The 21073-nt window shown below is 49.2% G+C and overlaps 1 protein-coding gene across 1 annotated transcript in view; it reads left to right on the top strand.

Annotated features, from left to right (window-relative positions):
• Window positions 1-21073, top strand: part of SLX4 (SLX4 structure-specific endonuclease subunit) — a 45384-nt gene that overhangs the window by 4628 nt on the left and 19683 nt on the right. Inside the window, exons 2-7 of the mRNA XM_065411980.1 lie at window positions 11364-11493; window positions 12035-12797; window positions 14594-14842; window positions 16630-16807; window positions 18503-18718; window positions 20354-20571. Coding sequence (XP_065268052.1) covers window positions 12431-12797; window positions 14594-14842; window positions 16630-16807; window positions 18503-18718; window positions 20354-20571 — 1228 coding nt within the window. The 5' untranslated portion in view covers window positions 11364-11493; window positions 12035-12430. The remainder of the gene's footprint in view (window positions 1-11363; window positions 11494-12034; window positions 12798-14593; window positions 14843-16629; window positions 16808-18502; window positions 18719-20353; window positions 20572-21073) is intronic.

Genomic DNA, 21073 nt, shown 5'->3' with positions numbered 1-21073 from the left:
TATTTTTTTCCCACGGCACACCAGGCAACATCTCGCGGCACACTAGTGTGCCGCGGAACAGTGGTTGAAAAACACTGCTCTATAGGATGGTATAATCTGCACTGTTTCCTCAAGGGAACAACAAATAATGGTGTCAGAATCAGACCCTTACTTTTTAAAGGGTCTAATTTTGCCACCCTTACTGATGTTTAGTGCCTTATTCCCCAGTGTGACAAAGTTCCTCCTCTATCTTGGTGGGTCCTGCGCTTATTGGCGGATTTTCTTGCCTCAGAGATTCACCATGTGGGTTGGGGAACAGCCCAGAGACCTTCCCCTCTGGAAGAACCCACAGTCCAGGTCAATTGGGAGGTTTGGGGGGAACCCGGGCCCGCCCTCTACTCCGGGTTCCAGCCCAGGGCCCTGTGGACTGCAGCTGTCTATAGTGCCTCCTGTAACAGCTGCATGACAGCTACAACTCCCTGGGCTACTTCCCCATGGCCTCCTCCAAACACCTTCCTTATTCTCACCACAGGACCTTCCTCCTGGTGTCTGATAACGCTTGTGCTCCTCAGTCCTCCAGCAGCACACCCTCTCACTCTCAGCTCCTTGCGCCTCTTGCTCCCAGCTCCTCACACTCACACCACAAACTGAAGTGAGCTCCTTTTAAAACCCAGGTGCCTTGATTAGCCTGCCTTAATTGATTCTAGCAGCTTCTTAATTGGCTCCAGGTGTCCTAATTAGCCTGCCTGCCTTAACTGGTTCTAGCAGGTTCCTGATTACTCTAGTGCAGCCCCTTCTCTGGTCACTCAGGGAACAGAAAACTACTCATCCAGTGACCAGTATATTTGCCCTGTACCAGACTCCTGTACCCCACTGGTCTGGGTCTGTCACATATCCCTCCCCCCTGCTCAACACCAAGGGGTTGGGCAGCTTGGGACGCCAGACAGTGCACACGTGACAAGCCATCGGCGTTGCCATGACGTCTCCCTGCTCTGTGTTGCACACGGAACTGGAAAGGTTGGAGGGATAAGAACCATCTGGTCACCCTTGTGTTCTTCTCCTTGTTCCGCTGCATCCATTGAAGAGGGGCATGGTCGGTCACGAGGACAAATCTGCGCCCGAGCAGGTAGTAGCACAATGTTTCCATGGCCCATTTTACAGCGAGGCATTCTCTCTCCACCACTGCATATTTTTGTTCCCTTGGAAGGAGTTTCCGACTGAGGTATAGAATTGGGTGTTCCTCCTCCTCCCCGACCATCTGTGATAGAACGGCCCCCAACCCTACTTCCGATGCATCCGTCTGCAGGATAAACTCCTTGGTGAAATCAGGGGCTATCAGTACGGGGTACTGCAGAGGGCAGTCCGTAGGTCTGTGAATGCTTCCTCTGCTGCGTCAGACCATTTCACCAGATCAGGTCCACGGGCTTTCACTAGGTCTGTCAGGGGGCTTGCCCTTGTGGCAAAGTGGGGGATAAATCGTCGGTAATACCCCACCACACCTAGGAACGCCCGGACTTGTTTCTTGCGACTTGGTCGGGGCCAATTTTGGATGGCCTCTAACTTGTTCACTTGGGGTTTTACCAAACCTTTTCCCAAAATGTAGCCAAGATATTTGGCCTCTGTAGACCCTACAGCGCACTTGGCAGGGTTTGCTGTAAGGCCAGCTCGCCTGAAGGTATCGAGGATTGCCTCCACCTTCTCCAGGTGGGTTTCCCAGTCTGGGGTATGAATGACCACATCGTCCAAGTAGGCAGCAGCATAACTGTTATGCGGGCGTAATAGCTTGTCCATGAGGCGCTGGAAGGTAGCTGGGGCCCCATGTAGTCCAAAAGGGAGGACAGTATATTGAAAAAGACCCTCTGGTGTAGAGAATGCAGTCTTTTCCTTTGTGTCTTCTGCAAGGGGAATCTGCCAGTACCCCTTTGTCAAGTCTAGGGTAGTCAAGTACCGGGCATTACCCAGACGGTCCACTAGCTCATCTATGCGAGGTATGGGTTATGCGTCGAACTGGGATACTTCGTTTAGTCGCCGGAAGTCGTTGCAAAATCTTGTGGTGCCATCAGGTTTGGGCACCAGCACGATTGGGCTGGACCACTGACTGTGGGATTCTTCGATGATCCCCAACTCCAGCATTTTTTTTACTTCTGCTTTTATTTCCTCCCTTTTTGCCGCTGGCACCCGATAGGGCCTCATTGTTACTCTGGCTCCAGGGTTCGTGACGATGTGGTGATAGGTCTCGGTTGTTCGAACCGGTTTTGTCGAGAACACATCTTGGTTCTGGAAGATCATCTCAGACATCTCATTCTTCTGGTCACGTGTTAAATCGGGAGACACTCTCACCTGTTTGGAAGGCTTGTTTTCCTGGGTTAGGTCTTTTTGGACCGTTGTGCATGCCTCTTGTGCATGCCAGGGTTTCAGAAGGTTAACGTGATAAATCTGTTCTTGTTTTCTGCGTCCTGACTGCCGCACCTTGTAGGTTACTTCCCCCACAGATTCAACCACCTCATAGGGCCCCTGCCATTGGGCCAGAAGCTTGCTTTCTGCCGTGGGTACCAACACCATAACCCGATCCCCTGGTTGGAACTGTCGCACTTTTGCCTGGAGATTGTAATGGGTTCGCTGGGCCCTCCTGTGCCTTCTCCAAATGTTCCCGTACAATAGGGGTAACCCGGGTTATCCGGTGTCGCATCTGCATTACATGTTCTATTATATTTCTCCCCTCATTGGGTTCCTCTTCCCAGATCTCTTTGGCGATATCTAGTATGCCACGGGGGTGACGCCCGTATAATAACTCGAAGGGGGAAAACCCAGTTGAGGCCTGAGGTACCTCCCGGATAGCGAACATAAGGTAGGGTAGTAGGGTGTCCCAATCCTTCCCGTCCCGACTTACCACCTTCCTTATCATAGCCTTGAGGGTTCGGTTAAACCTTTCTACCAACCCATCAGTCTGCGGATGGTAGACCGAAGTTCTCAGGGTATGTATATGGAGCAACGTACAGAGGTCCTTCATTAGCTTCGACATAAATGGGGTTCCTTGGTTAATATCTCCTTCGGTAGCCCCATTCGGGCAAAGATCCCCACCAGCTCTTTGGCTATAGTTTTAGAGGCCGTGTTCCGCAGGGGGACGGCTTCTGGGTAGCGAGTAGCATAGTCCAAAACAACAAGTATATATTGGTGGCCCCGAGCCGTCTTCTCCAGGGGTCCCACTAGGTCCATGGCTATTCGCTCGAAGGGGACCTCTATGATGGGAAGGGGTACTAAAAGTGCCCTCAAGTGGGGACGGGGACTGTGCAGCTGACACTCCGGGCAGGAGGCACAGTACCTCCGCACTTCTTCATGTACTCTGGGCCAGAAGAACCGTCGTAGGACTCGTGCCAGGGTCTTCTGCCTGGTCCCGTCCAAAATTTCCTCTCCCGGGGCTAATCTGCCCAAGATCTAGGGGCCCAGTCTCTGTTGCCTCTACTGGTTCAGAAGCATTAGGGTGGGGGTCAGACTCAGGTGCTTCTCCCTCCTGCGTGGCCTCCTTCCTACAAGAGCGACCCTCTGGCTTTGGGTCAGTATTTGGGTTCCCAAGGCCTTAGCTGCCCTTCTTTCCCTTTTTGTCTTTCTACCCTGTCTGGGAGTGGAGAACAAATCTGGGGATATTTCAGAGAAGATTGGGGGTTGACAGTCTGCTGTGGATGCCTCATCAATTTTAGGGTCCCCATCTTTCTCCAATCCCCCTACTGGGAGTAAGTTTCCAAACCCTGGGAAGTCCCTCCCTATGAGCACCGGGTATGGGAGTTTAGGGACTACACCTGCTGCTACCTCAGGAGTGTTCCCTTGAATCTCGATTTTTACTGGGATGGTGGGGTAGTAACTAACTGTCCCATGGACACATGTTATCCCCGTACGTTTAGCCTGCAGCAGCTGACTACGCTTCACAAGCTTCCCTGAGATAAGCATGATAGCACTCCCCGAATCAACCAGTGCCGTGGTCCCTACCCCATTTAGTTTCACTGGTCTGGTATACATATGTGGGGTTAGTGAGACCCCCACAAGGTGGATTAGGGAGCATGGATCTGCCCAGTTCCCCAGGTTACACTGCATAGGCTCCTCAGCATTGGGACACTGTGCAGCTATGTGTCCCCACAGGCATAACATCTGTATGGAGCCCTAGGCGTTCCCCGGTCTCTTGGTTTGGGCAGTCTAACATCACGATCCTCTTCTCCCTCAGTGCTCCGACTCTTTGTGGCCTCTGATGGGCCTTCAGCCTCTCTCTTTTTCCACCTGGGCCCTCCTGGTGGCCCAGTCACCCAATCTTTAGGGCTTGGTGCTGCTAGTTTAACCCGGGGTGCCTCTTCCTTAACTGGTCGGGTCAGCTCCCTCGCTGTCCTTCGCCTCTCTACCAGGGCGACAACCTCGTCATAGGTGGAGGGTTCGTTCTGGCTTACCCAGGCACGAAGGTCTGGTGGTAGTCCCCTCATGTATCGGTCGATGACCAGAACCGGTAGTATCTCTTCCGGACTCCGGGACTCTATTTGCAACCACTTTCGTACGAGATGGATGAGGTCATATAATTGGGACCGCGGGGTTTTGTCTTCCTGGTACCTCCAACCATGATACTGCTGGGCCCGCACTGCTGTCGTTACCCCAGATCTGGCCAGGATCTCTGCTTTCAGCTGGGGGTAGTCTGCCGCAGCCTCTTCAGGCAGATCATGGTAGGCCTTCTGGGCCTCCCCACACAGGAATGGGGCAAGGATGCCAGACCACTGATCTCGAGGCCAGGCCTCCCGTAGGGCTGTCCTCTCAAAGGCCAGAAGGTATGTCTCTACATCATCCTCCCGTGTCATTTTCTGCAGCCAATGGCTGGCCCGTATGAGCCGCATCCCATCATGGCCGCGATTCAGCTCTGTAAGGGACTTTACCTGGTTTACTAGTTCCTGCAACATAGCTCGGTCTTGAGCAGCCTGGTCCATCAGCAGGCGATTAGTCTCTTGCTGCAGCCGCACTGCCTCCTGTTGGGCGGTAGCCTCCTGCTGGGCCGCCGTAGCTTGTATCAGTGCCCGCACTACGTCATCCATTGTGGTGAAAAAAAATAAACCCTCTCCCCTTTTTTTTTTAAATCACCCTCCTTCTTCCGCCGCGCTGTGCACCCCAAGATCCCACTCCTGACACCAGTGTGACAAAGTTCCTCCTCTACCTTGGTGGGTCCTGCGCTTATTGGCGGATTTTCTTGCCTCAGAGATTCACCATGTGGGCTGGGGAACAGCCCAGAGACCTTCCCCTCTGGAAGAACCCACAGTCCAGGTCAATTGGGAGGTTTGGGGGGAACCCGGGCCCGCCCTCTACTCCAGGTTCCAGCCCAGGGCCCTGTGGACTGCAGCTGTCTATAGTGCCTCCTGTAACAGCTGCATGACGGCTACTTCCCCATGGCCTCCTCCAAACACCTTCCTTATTCTCACCACAGGACCTTCCTCCTGGTGTCTGATAACGCTTGTGCTCTTCAGTCCTCCAGCAGCACTCACTCACTCTCAGCTCCTTGCGTCTTTTGCTCACATTCGCACCACAAACTGAAATGAGCTCCTTTTAAAACCCAGGTGCCTTGATTAGCCTGCCTTAATTGATTCTAGCAGCTTCTTCTTAATTGGCTCCAGGTGTCCTAATTAGCCTGCCTGCCTTAACTGGTTCTAGCAGGTTCCTGATTACTCTAGTGCAGCCCCTTCTCTGGTCACTCAGGGAACAGAAAACTACTTATCCAGTGACCAGTATATTTGCCCTGTACCAGACTCCTGTACCCCACTGGTCTGGGTCTGTCACATCAGGTAATCCTGTTCAAATTAAGGGAATAATCACAGAGTAAGATATTATTTATCAGTAAGGGTGGCAGAATCAGGAACTTTGAGAATGAGGCCTTCACAAATAATGGACATGGAAGTGTATTTAGCAGCAAGGTAGAAAATAGGTGTCTACAGAATACAGAGGAGATTTCAGGACAATATCTACCCCAGACCTGCACTTTTCTGGTGATAAAGATGAGATACTCTCTGAGATTGAGGTGACAGAAGAAGAGATCCTGGAACAAATTGATGATTTAAAAACAATAAGTCATCAGGCCCAGATGGTGCATCAAAGAGTCCTGAAGGAGCCGAGCTGCTAGCAAAAAATGTGCAGTCTCATTAAAAACAGCTACTGCACCAGAAGATTAGAGGGTAGGAAATGTTTTACATTATTTAAAAAAAGATTATAGGGGTGAACTGGGGAGTTACAGACCAGTAAGCCTTGCATTTGTACCTGGTAAATTGATTGAAATGATATTTAAAATATAATGATAAAACATTTGGAAAATCATAATGTGAGAGGGTCAAATCAGCATGGTTTCTGCACAGGAAAATCATGTCTCACTAACCTATTGAATACTTTGAACATGTCAGGAAAGTAGTGGATAAAGGAAAACCAGTCAACATAGTTTATTTAGACTTTCAAAGGGCTTTTGACAAGGTCTCTCACAGGAAGCTGCTAAAGAAGCTAAGCAGGGTGGATAAAAATATTTTTTGTATTTAAATTGGAATTTTAACATTTAAGTTAAATACAGGTTTATTTATTTTTTAAATAAACATATTTAAATTTGAAATTGATAACATATTAAGGCCTAAACTTATAAACTATTAAAATCAAATTAAAATAAAAAAATAATGGTAAGCAGTACATGTTTGCTGCTAAGTTTTAAAGAAAGTCAGACCCCTGAATTGGTGGTACTCACTGGTTGAGCATCTGGGACCATAGTTTGTTGAAGTGCTATACCAATCTTTGACAGCAGTAGCCTCCTCTTCTGCAGGTGCAGTGAGAATATTTTCTTCATATCAGTATATTCAGTTAGTTTAGGTCAATGACTAATTCATTCAAAGTTGAGAAACTGAATGGGAGTTGAAAAAGCAGGAAAGCTTGTTTTCCTCTTCCAACCTATGAGAAAAAACTAAGTGGGAGAGGACCAGCTCTACTAGTTCTAAAATCTTAATGGATAGGGTGACTAGAAACAATCAGTTCAGTTCACTAACTACAGATAATACTTGTTTTGCTTAGTAAATCAGTGAATTTTAAATGCAAAATATGTTCTGATAATTTTGTTTCCTTCTGTGTCCAGCACATTTAAAATAATTTTATTTATTATTTTTTTAAATGCTGTTTTGGTGCATTTTTAATTGAATTTCAATTTCCATCTAAATAGAACTTGACACAAATAAAACACTAATCATCTAGTAAATAAGAAATCCATCATTCACCATTTTCTAACATAATAGAAAATATAAAAGCTAAGAGTCTGAATAAATGTGAGTTGAGCTGTATAATTTAAATAAATGTGTATAGATATAGTGTATCCTCCTGGTTATCAAAAAGAAGGACCAAATTTAGTGTAGAGGCTATATTTAGTTGCAAATCAACATGTGATAATGGTTACCAACCAGTGAGAATCAACCTTTCTTTAGGAAAATAACTAAAAAGTACAAAAGCAAAACACGATTAAAAATCAATGAGTTAAATCAAGGTTTCCTGATTGCTGATTTAAATACTGATTAAAATTGGTGATTCAGATCACTTTGATTTAAATCAATCCACTCTGAAGTTAAATAGTTATGGGGTGAGAAGCAAAGTATTGTCATAGCTCAGAAACTGACTAGGAGCCAGGATACAAAGAGTAGAAATAAATGGTCAATTTTCATCATGGCAAAAAGTTAACAGTGGGACTCAGGGTTCAGTACTAGGTCCGGTGTATGTATATTAATGATCCAGACAGAGAAGTGAGTAGTGAGGTAATAAGATTTTCCAGATGACACAACGTTATTTAGGTTAGTCAGGACTAGACAGGCCTGTGAGGAAATTCAGAAAGACCTAATCTAACTGGGTTAATGGGCAACACAATGGCACGTGAAGTTAAGGGATGATAAATGTAAAAGAATGCACATAGGAGGGGGAAATGTAAACTATTTGGACATAGACAGGCCATTTGTCTAATTTTTAAGCTTCTGGTTTTATGTTTTTGTGTGGTTTGTTCCCTGTCTGGTACTAATATAAAACCGTTGTCCAGTATCACACGTGGAATAAGCAGTTTTGAAGAGAGTGCCGTTCAGCCCCCACCGACGTGATCTCACGCACCAGTACCAGAATACCAGGTATTCTCTGGATGTGTTGGTGACCTAAGTTCCCTGTAAGCCGCGCAGCCATGCAGCAGCATATTAAGCGCTGCGCAGGCGCTCAGGGAACCCGCCTGGCCGGGACCTGCCAGGGGAGGGGCGCCCCTCCCCCGGCCCGAACCCAGCCCCTGCCCGGAACGGCCGGGGTAGGAGCGCCCCTCCCTCGGCCTGAACCCAGCCGCAGCCTGAACCTGCTGGGGGCAGGGCGCCCTTTCCCTGGCCCCAACTCAGCCCCGGACCTACCAGGGCCAGGGGGGATGCGCCTTCCACCACCCCGCCCCGCCCAGGTGCTGCTGCGGGGAGAGAGACCTGGGGGGAGTCCTCTCTCCCCACTGTGGCCCTGGGACAGCCTGTACCCCAAGCCCCTCATCCCCAGCCCCACCCCAGAGCCCGCACTCCCAGCCAGAGCCCTCATCCCCCTCACCCCAACCCTCTGCCCCAGCCCTGAACCCCTCATCCCCAACCCCATCCCAGAGCCCGCACCCCAACCCTCTGCCCCAGCCTGAGCCCCTCATCCCTGGCCTCACCCCAGAGCCCACACCCCCAGCCGGAGGCCTCACACCCCTGCACCCCTACCCTCTGCCCCAGCCCTGAGCCCCCTCCCACACTCCGAGCCCCTCAGCCCCACCCCCACCACACATCACCTCCATATTGGTGCACATAACAAACTTCATTCTGCACATGTGTGGAAAAAATTAGAGGGAACACTGTTGGTGACCACTCTAACTGAACACCTTACAGGGTTTTAAATTAAAACCTGGTGAAGTCAGAACTGATAAAAAGAAATACTTTTTCACACAGCAGCTAATTAAACCGGGGAACTCATTGCCACAGGATGTCAGTGAGTCCAAAAATTTAGCAAGATTCAAAGAGGGATTGGATATTCTATAGATAACAAGAATATCCAGAGTTGTTGTTATTACTGCTAACACATTTTGGAAGGGATATTAAATTTCATGGTTCTGGGTTTAAATCTCATCCTAATGCCTAATGATTATCTTAATGTGGGGTGCAGATTATTCCACATCTGCCTACTGCATGGTTTCGTGTACCATCCTTTGAAGCTCCTGGCCCACTGTTGGAGACAGAATACTGGACTAGATCCAATGTCACAATTGCAATGTTCCAATGAGACAAGAAGTCATCTATTTCAGGAGTAACTAGAGAAATAAAGTGTTTTTATTAATAATAATTATTATTTTTGTAGTGTTTAGTTTTCTTTCTCTTCCAGTAGATTTGCTCACTCACTTTTTCATGCTTTCCCTCTTGAGAAGGGCTCATGGTTCACTTTATTTTTGTAGTCATTTCCATAGAGTACTTCACTACTTGGAGAAAAAAAAGCCCAAGGCAGCTGAACCTTGTAATCCCTGAGACCCTTATAGTTGATTTTACAGCCAATTTTAAATAATTTACACCATTTAAAGGAGATGGCAAATTCTTTGGACAGTCTAGCACCTTGGGGGAGGGATAGCTCAGTGGTTTGAGCATTGGCCTGCTAAACCCAGGGTTGTGAGTTCAATCCTTGAGGGGACAAAAATCTGTCTGGGGATTGGTCCTGCTTTGAGCAGGGGGTTGGACTAGATGATCTCCTGAGGTCCCTTCCAACCCTGACATTCTATGATTTAGAGTTCTTTCCCTGTCTGTCAAATAGCCTAGGCAAGAGGGGCACTCAGAATATAATTAACTCTTACTCCCCCCCCCCTGCATTTTTCCAGGTCCCAACATCCATTTTTATTGGTCCCATTTTGTGACATCCCAGCATGTACTACCCTAGTGATGGGAGATCAGTCACAGGACCCACCTGGATCATAGAGTTGGCATTTAGGTGGTCTAAGTGCTGTTGTTTTTATTTTATTTTGCTCATTTTTTGATCCCATAGGGGAAGAGCATATGATATTTAAAAGGAGCACTTTGCAAACCCATGAAGTGTTGTGAAGAAGCAATACTTCCCTTCCCTTTTAAGCCAATGTCCAAGGATTTCTAAGGGCTTGTCTACATGGGAATACTCGGGAAAGTTAATCTGAATGATTTTTTTAAAGTGGATTAGTTAAACTGCATTGGACCCCTATGTGGACACTCTTATTCAGATTTAAAGCAGCATTAATTTGATTTATCTTAATTCACTTTGGAAGTGAATCAAAAAACACGCAGGGATTTAATGTGGTTTAATTAATCCGCTTTAAATTCACACCTTTAGTTTAATTTGGATTAATTTTCTTGTGTGTTCTTGTGAAGACAAGCCCCAAGTTTTATGTGATACCATCAGCACAGTGCATGACCAAGAGCCTGCAAATCCAGTCTTTGAGACCTGAAAAAGAAGGAAGTTCTATGTCAGTTTTGTGCTTTGCCCATCTCACCTACCCTACTTGAGGCATTGAGCACATAAAGTAATCAAAGAAGTGCTGGATTTGTTTCAAAGTACAGTATTTGGAGGTCACCATTAAGTAATGTGACAGCACTAGTTTGTCTGTGTGAGGACTGTGTAGAAACTCAGAGGCTGAAGATTCAGTTTCTCTCTCTATGCTGTCTTCTACTTAGAAGAACGTGGTCAGTTTGTAGGGATAATTGTCTCAAGACTCTGTCCAGGAAAATAAATGTATGAACTAGCTACAAAAAAAAATCTGTTTCTCTCTAATAAGAAATTACTCCTGGATTCACAGCAAAGTCTCTACAGGTTTGGGAGACTATGCTGAAAGAAAAATATCCATTAACATCTGTCATTGCTTATAGAAGAGGCTAACCCATAAAGTGTGTAACCAGTATTCCTTCGCCTTGTGTGACTGAAGCCAAGCCATTTGAAAAAACAACCCATCTTGTGTTTTTCCTGCATTTTGACTCTTTTGGTGCCTAGAGTTTTGTTGGAGAAACTGAACAGCGACTGCTGCCATTCCAAGTGAAACGCTCAGTTTCAGGACTGAAAGCTATAGGAATTGGGAGCAATATATGACCTCTTGTAAATGAGTCATGACCATACCAAATTCTAGAACTAGGAAGAAAGCACTCTAAGAATAGAGATCTAGTTGTAATATCACTTAGTGTTTGATCAATTTCCATCTGGACATGTCTATCCAGGTAACCCCTGAGTAGTGTGTTATGTTTACTATAACTCAGAGAGATTAAAGATATTTTGTAAGTATCAGAGGGATAGCCATGTTAGTCTGTATCCACAAAAACAATGATATTTGTTGATATTTTTGTTCTCTGATTGTTTAGTCTCTGTACTTTGATGGAACTTTGTGTAGAGTGGCCAGTGTCCTGGTTTGCTGAGTGCCCTTCCTCAGGTCCTGCAAGGCAGTGTTTACCAGCAATGACAGCAGCAAACATTGAAAGTGATCAGGCAGCAGTAAGTATCTGTGTATAGAGAGAGTGGGAAGGGAAGGGATGTGGGCTTGACTATGTATAGTTGAGTTGCTCCCAGACACAGACCAGGAGCAGAAAAAGCCTTATAAGTGTCAGGCCATCCTATTAAAAGGTGGTCTGACAAAAAACTGAATTTCACACTATGATTGCATAGGTGTTCAATCTGAAGTGTGTGTGTGGTTTTAGTTCCACTCCGTGACATTCACTTCCAGAACCTATTATTTAAAAAAAAAAAAAGTCACTCTTAAGTCCTGAGCTCCAGCCCATTCATAAAGTAGGAAACATGCTTCTGTGTATGTGATAGTTGTGCCTAATGTCAGGAACCTACTTTGAAATGCTTGTGTCTCACCTCCTAACACACCCTGTGTCTGTTGGTAGTTCAGTGATTGATAATACTTTGTGTCAGTTATGTGCCTTATCTATTCAGGATTTTCCTGCACTGATCTTCAAAGCTCCACCCTATTCCAGAATATGCCTATACAGACCATTCTTCATTTACACTCTTGTTTATCTCTTTTGTTTAGATGCTATGATAAAGCTCCTCGGAAAGCCTTCTAGCACACCATGAAGATCCTGGGGCATCCTCTAAACAGAGTGCATTGTCCATCTGCTGTCAAACCCGTCAAAGAGCAAGGAAGTCTCCTAAATATGAATGATATCAAATGGACTCCTTGAAGATTGTACTAGACTTAATGGCTAAGCTGTAAATATAGAGGGTGAAATATTGTACCAGCCAGAAACGTGCCCACTGTTGATCTTGTTGCAATCCAGAGTGTGCAGATCTCTGGGATGGTGGAAGGTACAATGAGGACTAGGTCATCAAAGGAGGCAGACCTGCCCTGACCCTGCTGTCCCAGTCCAATACTCCCACATGCTCCATCACACTGAAGCCAAGCTGAGTGTCTTGAGGCTGGTGGCTGATGGATGAGCTGGACAATGATTTTAAAGAACTCTGTGCTAACCTATTGAGCAGGGTCAAGAAAAAGGCTGGAGATGCCGAGGGAGGGAGGAAGGTTCAGAGCAGGACAAGGAGCACTGCAACAAAAAGCAAATTAAAAAAGAGCAAGTCAACTGCTAAGAGCAAAAGCCAGCATGACTCCTCTGTGGGAAAGAGAATGGGCTGGCCAGGGTGCACGGACCCCAATGAGCAGGCATTGGGGCATGAACCAGAAGGTGAAGCTGCAGCCTGTGGAAATGATGGGCCTCCACTGGGAGATGAAAATGGAGACCCTCCTGCCATTCAGTTGGATGCTATGGTACCAAACTGTAGCCAGAACACCCTGGCAGGTAATATCTCCAACCTCTGTCTCCTTCCCTCACTCTGAAATATTTCTAATGGAAAATAGCCTGGTGCTAGAAGGACTCTCACGTTCAGATGAACTTTTCTAAACTCCACCCAGAGAGGGGTACCAGGCAGTTAGGATTGCACAGGGGGTACATTTTGCTCACCCATACCATTAGACAGTTCATTAGACAGTATTCAACTCATTAGACTGATACCTTTGACTGTCCCTAGTAACTGTTCTTCAACAGTGTTGTCAGATAGGAGAGGTCTCCCTTGGTCAGGTGAAGCACAGAGAAGGGAGGGTTCCCCAAAGCAGCCAAGGCTGCAGTGAGGTATTGCCCTGGCAACTCCTTCTGCCTGCTCCTCCCTATTTCTCCTCTCCAGATACCTTTCACTCCTACTGCTCAGCATCTCTCAGGCCCCATCATTGGTAGAGGTTGGAAGTCAGATCCTAAAGCGCTGGTTGGGAGTTGATGTGGCCCAATGGATAGCGCATGGACTGGAATTCAGGAGATCTGGGTCCAGAGGTGAGCTGGAGCTGGTTCCCACTGGTTCGCGGGAAGCTCCAGCAGCTCCCTGCCCTTCCCCCAGCCCCAGCTCACCTCGCTCCGCCTCCGCCTCCTCCCCTGAACGCTCCCCCCGGCTTCTCCTCCCCCTCCCCGGCTTCCCGCGAATCAGCTGTTCGCACGGGAAGCCTGGGAGGGCTGAGAAGGAAGCAGCGGCTTCCCGCAGGTGAGCGGGGGCAGGGGCGCGAGGAGGGCTCCAGGCGCCGCCCAGCTCGGCTCCGGCCGCCCGGCCCCAGCCCCGACTCCGGCCAGGCGGCGTGGCTCCGGTCCAGCCCCCGACTCCGGGCGGCGCGGCTCCGGCCCGGTGCCCAGTCCTGGCCCCCGGCTCTGGCCCTGGCCCGGCCCCGGCCAAACACCCCGACTCCAGCGGCTCTGGCCCGGCCCCCGGCTCCGGCTGAACACCCCGACTCCAGCGGCTCTGGCCGAGTCGCTCCAGTTGCGCCCCGGCCGAGCAGGCCAGCGCCCCAGCGGCCCTGGCCCAGCTTCCATCTCCAGGCAGCGCGGTCAGGGAGCAGGGAGGGGGTGTTGGATAGAGGGCAGGGGAGTTGGGGGGGGTGGATTAGGGTCGGGGTGGTCAGAGGGCAGGGAACGGGGATTGAATGGGGGCAAGGGTCCCGGGGGGCAGTCGGGAAGGAGCAGGGGTTGGGCGGTGGGGGGCAGTCAGGGGCAGGGGTTCCTGGGGCAGTCAGGGGACAGAGAGAAGGGGGGTGGATGGGGCAGGGGTCCCGGGGGGGGGGAGCTGTCAAGAAACATGGGGGGTTGGATGGGGCAGGAGTCCGGGGGGGGGGCACGACCCCCTCGTGGGGTCAGGAGGAGGGAACCGGTTGTTAATATTTTGGCAGCTCATCACTGTCTGGGTCCTATTCCCGGCTCTGTAACTGACCTGCTGTATGACCTGGGGCCAGATTGTCAGGCTCTGTGCCTCAGTTTCCCCATCTGTAAAATGAGGTTGATGACACTGACTTCCTTTGTAAAGCACTTTGAGATCTACTGATAAGTGCTGTAGAAGAGCTAGGTATGATTATTATTACGGGGTGAAACTCACTAGCTAAGCAAATTGTGCATCCAGTCCACTCAGAATCAGCATACTCCAAAATCAAGAATGGCTCAGGCTGCTGTAGGAGGAGGCTTCTCTGAAACCCTCTCATCTTGACTGTTAGCTGGGTGTTTAATGCAGATTTGCAAAGCCCCAGATGGGACAGTTACTAGGACTGTGCTTTTTTCCCCACCAGGCAGTGACAAGCGCAGATCATCCTTTGCTGCTGCTGCAGAACCAGCAACCTCCACCTCATCCCCTGAGAAGACGCTCCATATCTCAGGAACCAGGCTGCGGGTAGCAGAGCTGGTGCTGGAGAGGATGCAGCAGTTTAAGAGAGTGGAACCAAAACAGCTGAAACATACCCGGGGCAGCAGCTTGCTAGAGACAGTAACAGATGGAAACATCCCTGATGTGATCCAGGAGAAGAACCAGCCAGAGAATGGTATATGTCTCTTGCAAGCTATCCTAAATATACAAGGAGTGCTGTCTAGTGGTTAGAGTGCCAGGCTGGGAGTCAGCTTCAGGATTCCTGGATTTTATTCCCAGCTCTGCTGCTAGCTCATTATGTGGCCTTGGATAAATCCCTTAATCTCTTGTGTGTCTCACTTTCCTCATCTGTAAAATGAGGCTAACAATACCTGCCTCACAGGGCTGTTGTGTGGCTTAGTTAATGTCTGTAACAGGCTTTTAGATCCTGGAGGGGATGGTGATCTAAGCATCCTGTTTGAAATAGATTTCTTGGAAGCACAGGTTCAAATCCCAGCAGGGTCAGTTCACTCTTTCGTCCTTCCAGTGTAACAATAATGATAATAGCTAACTCTTATATAGCACTTTCATCAGTAGATCTCTAAGCACTTTATCAAGGAGGTCAGTATCATTGTAAATAAACTGAATCTTTGAAAACTAAGATCATCTTGGCTCTGTGTGGACATTAAAAATCTCCTTGGCCTTTATATATGAGCCATGGTTTGCACTAGTGACCCTAGCCAAAGTTTCCCCGTCTCCTCCAGTGGTGCAAATAGAATTAATTTCTTACCAGTACGTTGCACCAGCTAAAGAGGGGGACATGTGACCTCTCCACATGACCCAGCCCAGGGCCCCGCGCTCTCCCTCTCTCCTCTCCTCCCCATGATTCATCCCGTGTTACCTGGGGGAGGGGAGGGTGGGGCTCTGTCCTCCTCCTGCTGTGCCGCAGACTTCTGAACTGCAGAGCTCTCCAGAACCACAACGGTGAAAGGAGCAGAATGTGTAGCTCCTCTGGCATGGCTGTACCGCCCCCAGCCCTTCCACGTAGCTACGTGCCTGCATCTCCTGTCCGGGGTCTGTACAGCATCCCCGCCGGAGGACAAAGCTGTGGGGGGCGAGCCTAGGGGCAGTACAGCCATGCTAGAGGATCTGCTGGCATGGGGTTCTGCTCTTTTCACTGCTACTGTTCCCAGGAGAGCCCTGAACCACTGGGCTCTCCTGGGAACCGCAGCAGCAAAAGGAACCCTGGCGGCCCCACGCTGGCAGCTCCTCTGGTGCGGCTATACGCCCCCAGCCCTGTCCTCCGGCGGGGCTGCTGTACAGACCCCGGACAGGAGATGCAGGCATGTAGCTACATGGAAGGGCTGGGGGCGGTACAGCCATGCCAAAGGAGCTGCACGTTCTGCTCCTTTCGCCACTGACCTTCCTGGGAGAGCCCTGCAGTTCAGGGCTCTCCTGGGAACTGCAACGGCGAAAGGAGCAGAACGTGGGCCCCACGCCAGCAGGTCCTCTGGCGCGGCTGTACCGGTACCGCCCCAGCCCTGCCCTCTGACAGGGCTTCCTACAGACCCCAGACAGGAGACGCTAGACAAAAATGCGTGGAACAGGGTGGTGGTACAGGTGGGGATGGTACAGCCACACCAGAGGAGCTGCCCCACTTTCTGCTCCTTCTCTGCCTTTCCAATACAGTGTACCAGGTATAAATATCTTACTGGCAGACCGGACCGGACCGCCCTACTTGCACCACTGCTCTCTGCTGTATTGTATGGTGGTGTGCTAATTGCCACCGTCCATCCCAGAAGTGGCTGCATTTCAGTGATGCTGTGTGTATAGTTTGCAATGCACTTCGAGACCCTTTAGAATGAAAGGTGCTAGAGAAAGTTCACATTTTATTTTTAAGTATCCAGTTCAATAAAATAATAACTGAATATAACAGGTTCAATGCTTAGCGCTATCTCTGAGAAGATCTTTCCTTCACCCTAGTGACCACTCCGGATCTGCCTGCGAAGGAGTCAGATGTTGCTCTGGCCGTGGCCCTCCAGCAGGAGCTCAAAGAAGAAGTACCTGGAAGTCTGGAAGAGGCAGGCTTATTTTTTTGTCAGATCTGTCAGAAGGACCTCTCAGCCATGAATGCAACACGACGGGAGCAGCATGTTAACAGGTGAAAGGCCAGTGTTTATTATTGCCCTCTCTCCCCTGGCCTCCTAGACTAAAGACTCAGCCAGCCTAGCTACTGTAGGAAAGGATAAACGCTGAGGCTGTGTCACAGTAATTTTAACATTGAAGGTGTAAGTAAATATAACCTGTTGGGGGGGGGGGGGGGGGAGTCACAGCAGGGACTGAATTCTTTGTCCCATGGCTCTCCCTGGAGTGTGTGGTGAGGCCGAGTTTTCTGCTACTCTCCCAGCGTGCGTCTTTCAGTGTAAGCCTCAGCGGGGTGCGTTAATGAAGACAGCATGGCTAGTAAGTAAGTGATGGTCTATGAAAGCATGTGTTTGACAATCCAAGTTTGAGTGCTGCCAGTCCCAGCCCACAAAGTAGTCTTCGTCCTACAGCACTTCCAAGCTGTCACCCTCATAGGCCCATGGACTCAGCAGGCTGGGTCGAACAGCACCTCCAAGCTGTCACCCTCATATGCCATGGGCACTGTACCGGAATAGAGTATGCCTGAGCGGGCTGGGTCGAGCAGCACTTTCAATCTGCCACCCTCATATGTCCCAGGTTCAGCACGTCCCTGTCCCCACTTTCAAGTTACAGTTGTTTTGGTAGTAATCCGTTTGATGAGCAAACCCCACAGGATTTTTGGGTGCTGCAGGAATCTTTAGCTTAGGTACGAGGAGCGTTGCTGCAGAGCGAATGGGGAAGCCAAAAAACACCCATGGGGGGGGGGGGGGGCGAGAGAGAGGGAGAGAAGCAACCAGCTTAACCATGAAGGTTATTTATTGCCAGGTAATAACTATACAAGGGGAGTGAAACAAACAAAACAGTTATAATATTAAATCTAACTTAAATTTGATTATAAAAGTCAGGTTTAATAAACTATAACTGATCACACAAGTCAGGGTCAGAAGGCTGTATCTAGAGAGAGCTCACCACTCCGTGAAGCTTGAACTGGTCGGGGTTCCCAGGTGGTGGTGGTAGCTGCGGGTCCGGAGTGCTGGGGACAGGCAGAGCCCCCAGCACGATCAATCAGGAGCAGATGAAGTCCCAATGGAACTGATGCAGATTTTGAATCTGGGCATCAGAGCACTTACTTGAGCGTGGGTAGGGAGTTTTGTAGGGAAAGAACAATGGTTCAAGGGAGAACACTAGATTTGTTTGTGGGTAAACTGATGGCTCAAGGGAGTACACCAACGTTATTTTGTTCAGGCTAGACAATAGGAACTGATTATTCCAGGTTATGGGCGGTGTTCCTTTGAGGGAGCTCACAATGCAATTAGGCAGCTTCAGTATTTTGGATATCAATAAAGGATTTATTACTAGAATTGGTCTGATAACTACTGAGCTGGGTGTGTGCAGGCGTGGGTTCATTAACATCTGGAGCAGAGATTCCCCATCATGCAGTGCTTTCCTGCTTTCTTCTGATTGGCTTTGGTTCAAGCAGAGGCTGGAGGGTCGTGGGGGGAAGGTCTTTCGTGAGTCAAACAGGCTGGATACTGCGCCCTGGTTCCCCAAGAACACAGAGCTGATAGGTAACAGTGTATATATGTAACACACACTTCTTTAGGGAATGTTACTTTGGTTGTTTCAGGCGTTAGAGCTAATCACTCCAGTTCTTCTTTAATGTAGTTTAAAAGTGTTAGTGTGAGCAGAGTTTAAAATACTTTAAAGAGCAAACCCTGCTGTTTTCCCGCAGGTGTCTGGATGAGATGGAGAAGTCACAGGTGTCCTCTTCCAGCAACCCACAGATCCCTGATTGCCCCATCTGTGGGAAGCAGTTCCATACGCCAAAAAGCCGAGCCAGTCACTTGAAACGCTGCGCTGTCAAGATGGAAGTCCCTCCGCAGTTGCTTCTCCAGGCAGTGCAATCGCAGGCATTGGCCCTGGGTGATGGGCTCCCTGTAGCACCCAGGTGAGCTGGAGCAAATCAGCGATGTTAGTAGCATCCTTAGAGCCAGGGTAAGCGCACACACTGTCTAGGCTCTGAAACTAGGAGGAATCGGGTAGGAGCCAGCTTCAGCACCTTAGTTGAAGAAAGCTGCAGTTCAGTTGGAGAGAGAACAGTAGGGCAACCAAGATGATCAGTAGGGTGGCGGGGCTAATAGCTGAGCAGAGAGGGGCAAAACAAGGATTAGTCTTGCATTGACTTGGATGAGGTGTTTACACTAGCTGAGGTAATTATAAAAATTAAACTGAATGGTCCATTGGAGTTTATTAGACAGACTGGAGCTAAGGAACATTTTGTACCTGGACACGAAGAGGGAATACACATAAGAATCGGATGTATAAAAATTTATTCTGAGAATGGGGGCTAGGTGGAATGGACTTTTAACTGAGCTGGTGGCCTCAAGTCTATATCACAGGTGGGCAAACTACGGCCCCGCGGGCCACATCTGGCCCGCGGGACCATCCTACCCGGCCCTTGAGCTCCTGGCCGGGAAGGCTAGCCCCTGGCCTCTCCCCTGCTGTCCCTCCTCCCTCTCAGCCTCAGCTCGCTGTGCTGCCAGCGCTCTGGGCGGTGGAGCTGCGAGCTCCTGCCAGGCGGCATGGCTGGCTCCGGCCGGGCAGTGCGTCTGCCAGTCCTGGTGTTCTGAATGACTTGGTAAGGGGGCGGGGAGCGGGAGGGCTGGATAAGGGGCAGAGGGTCCCGGGGGGGCAGTCAGTGGACAGGGAGCAGCGGGCGGTTGGATAGGCGTGGGAGTCCCGGGGGGCCTGTCAGGGGGCGGGAGTGTGGATAGGGGTTGGGGCAGTCAGGGGACAGGGAGCAGGTGGGGTTCTGGAGGGCGGTTGGGGTGGGGGGTCCCGGGAGGGGGCGGTCAGGGGACAAGGAGTAGGGGGTTTGGATGGGGCGGCGGTTTTGATGGGGGCAGTCAGGAGGCAGGAAGTGGGAGGGGGCAGATAGAGGGTGGGGACAAGGCTGTTTAGGGAGGCACAGCCTTCCCTACCCGGCCCTCCATACAGTTTCGGAATCCCGATGTGGCCCTCAGGCCAAAAAGTTTGCCCACCCCTCGTCTATATAGTAAAGCAAACATTGACTGACTACTTAGTTCAATACGTGGAAAGTCCATTAGTCCCATTGGGTTGGGGAGGAGCTGATTCCTGTCCCCCCAGCCACGTGGGAAATGGCACAGCAATTTTTGGTGTTTGGGCTTTTTGCCCCACATTGACTGTTTTTTTGCTGTTCTCTGGCACCAAGTTTTAAAGGACGTGGGACCGAAAAGGCAGAGTTGCAAACAAAAGATTCCAGAAGCAGCTATGAAGCACTTACAGCCAGCTTCTGGTACTGTGTAACACACTTCTATGTTTTGCTTCAGTGGCGTCCTCCCTGCCCTTCTCTTGACCTCCTAGATAGTGACATTGATGAATTAATGAAAATGATAAATGCTTCCCTCTGTTCAGGAGTAGTTTACTGTGAATGGTTTCCCCTTATCCTGGAAATGGGAATCTACCTAAGTGATTAGAGCTGCTGATATGGAGGGTGGCGTGCTCCTCATCTCTGATCCGGTTGCAGTTAACTTGTGTGTCATGCTGCATTCTTACATTTCAGCAATCAGCTCAGTAGGTCAAAGCGAAAAGGCTCCTCCAAAGAGAAGGAGTCAAAGAAAAAGCGGAAGACATCCAAGGTGGAGACCAAAGATGAGGATCTTCTGGTTGCCATGGCAATGTCACGATCTCTGCTGGAGCAAATAAGGCAGGAGCAAGCAAAATCGGTAACAACTATTAAACTGGAGAGTGCTTTACCAATCAAGTGGAAGCCTGGAGCAGGTACATATTGAAGTGTCTTAGTGTTAGTGGCTGGCAGTGTTTTAGGAGCAACGTAACACAGTATATCCTGGATTAAAACCTAAGTGATGTGTGTGTGTATGACAGCCCTGCCTGTATTTCTTGTCAGTTTCTAACGCAATATGTAATTACTACACAAAACTTAGTTAAAAGGGATTTCTGGTCGTCCGTGAGTGTCAGTGGAGTCCCCTTGTAGTCTTACACTTTCTTTCTGTTGTTGGGAGTTTTGAAATTGTAGATTTTTTTTTTTTTTTTTTTTTTTTTTTTCTACAGTGTAGAAATGAACAGCTATGGGGTCACTCCATTTTTCCACTGCCATGTACTCTGCATTACTCCTTATTATCCAACCTGAATCACACTGCTCACCCAACCTTACCTGTGCCCCATGTAACGGCTGTGATGGACATGTGATGGAGAATGGATAGTGGTGGCTGCATGCCTTGCTTATGCAGCACGCAATAAAGATTTTGAAAGAAAGCCAGTT

Source organism: Emys orbicularis, chromosome 10 (genome assembly GCF_028017835.1).
Source record: "Emys orbicularis isolate rEmyOrb1 chromosome 10, rEmyOrb1.hap1, whole genome shotgun sequence".
Lineage (NCBI taxonomy): Eukaryota > Metazoa > Chordata > Testudines > Emydidae > Emys > Emys orbicularis.
Note: the sequence above shows the minus strand (reverse complement) of the source record. Positions and strands in the feature narration are given on the sequence as shown.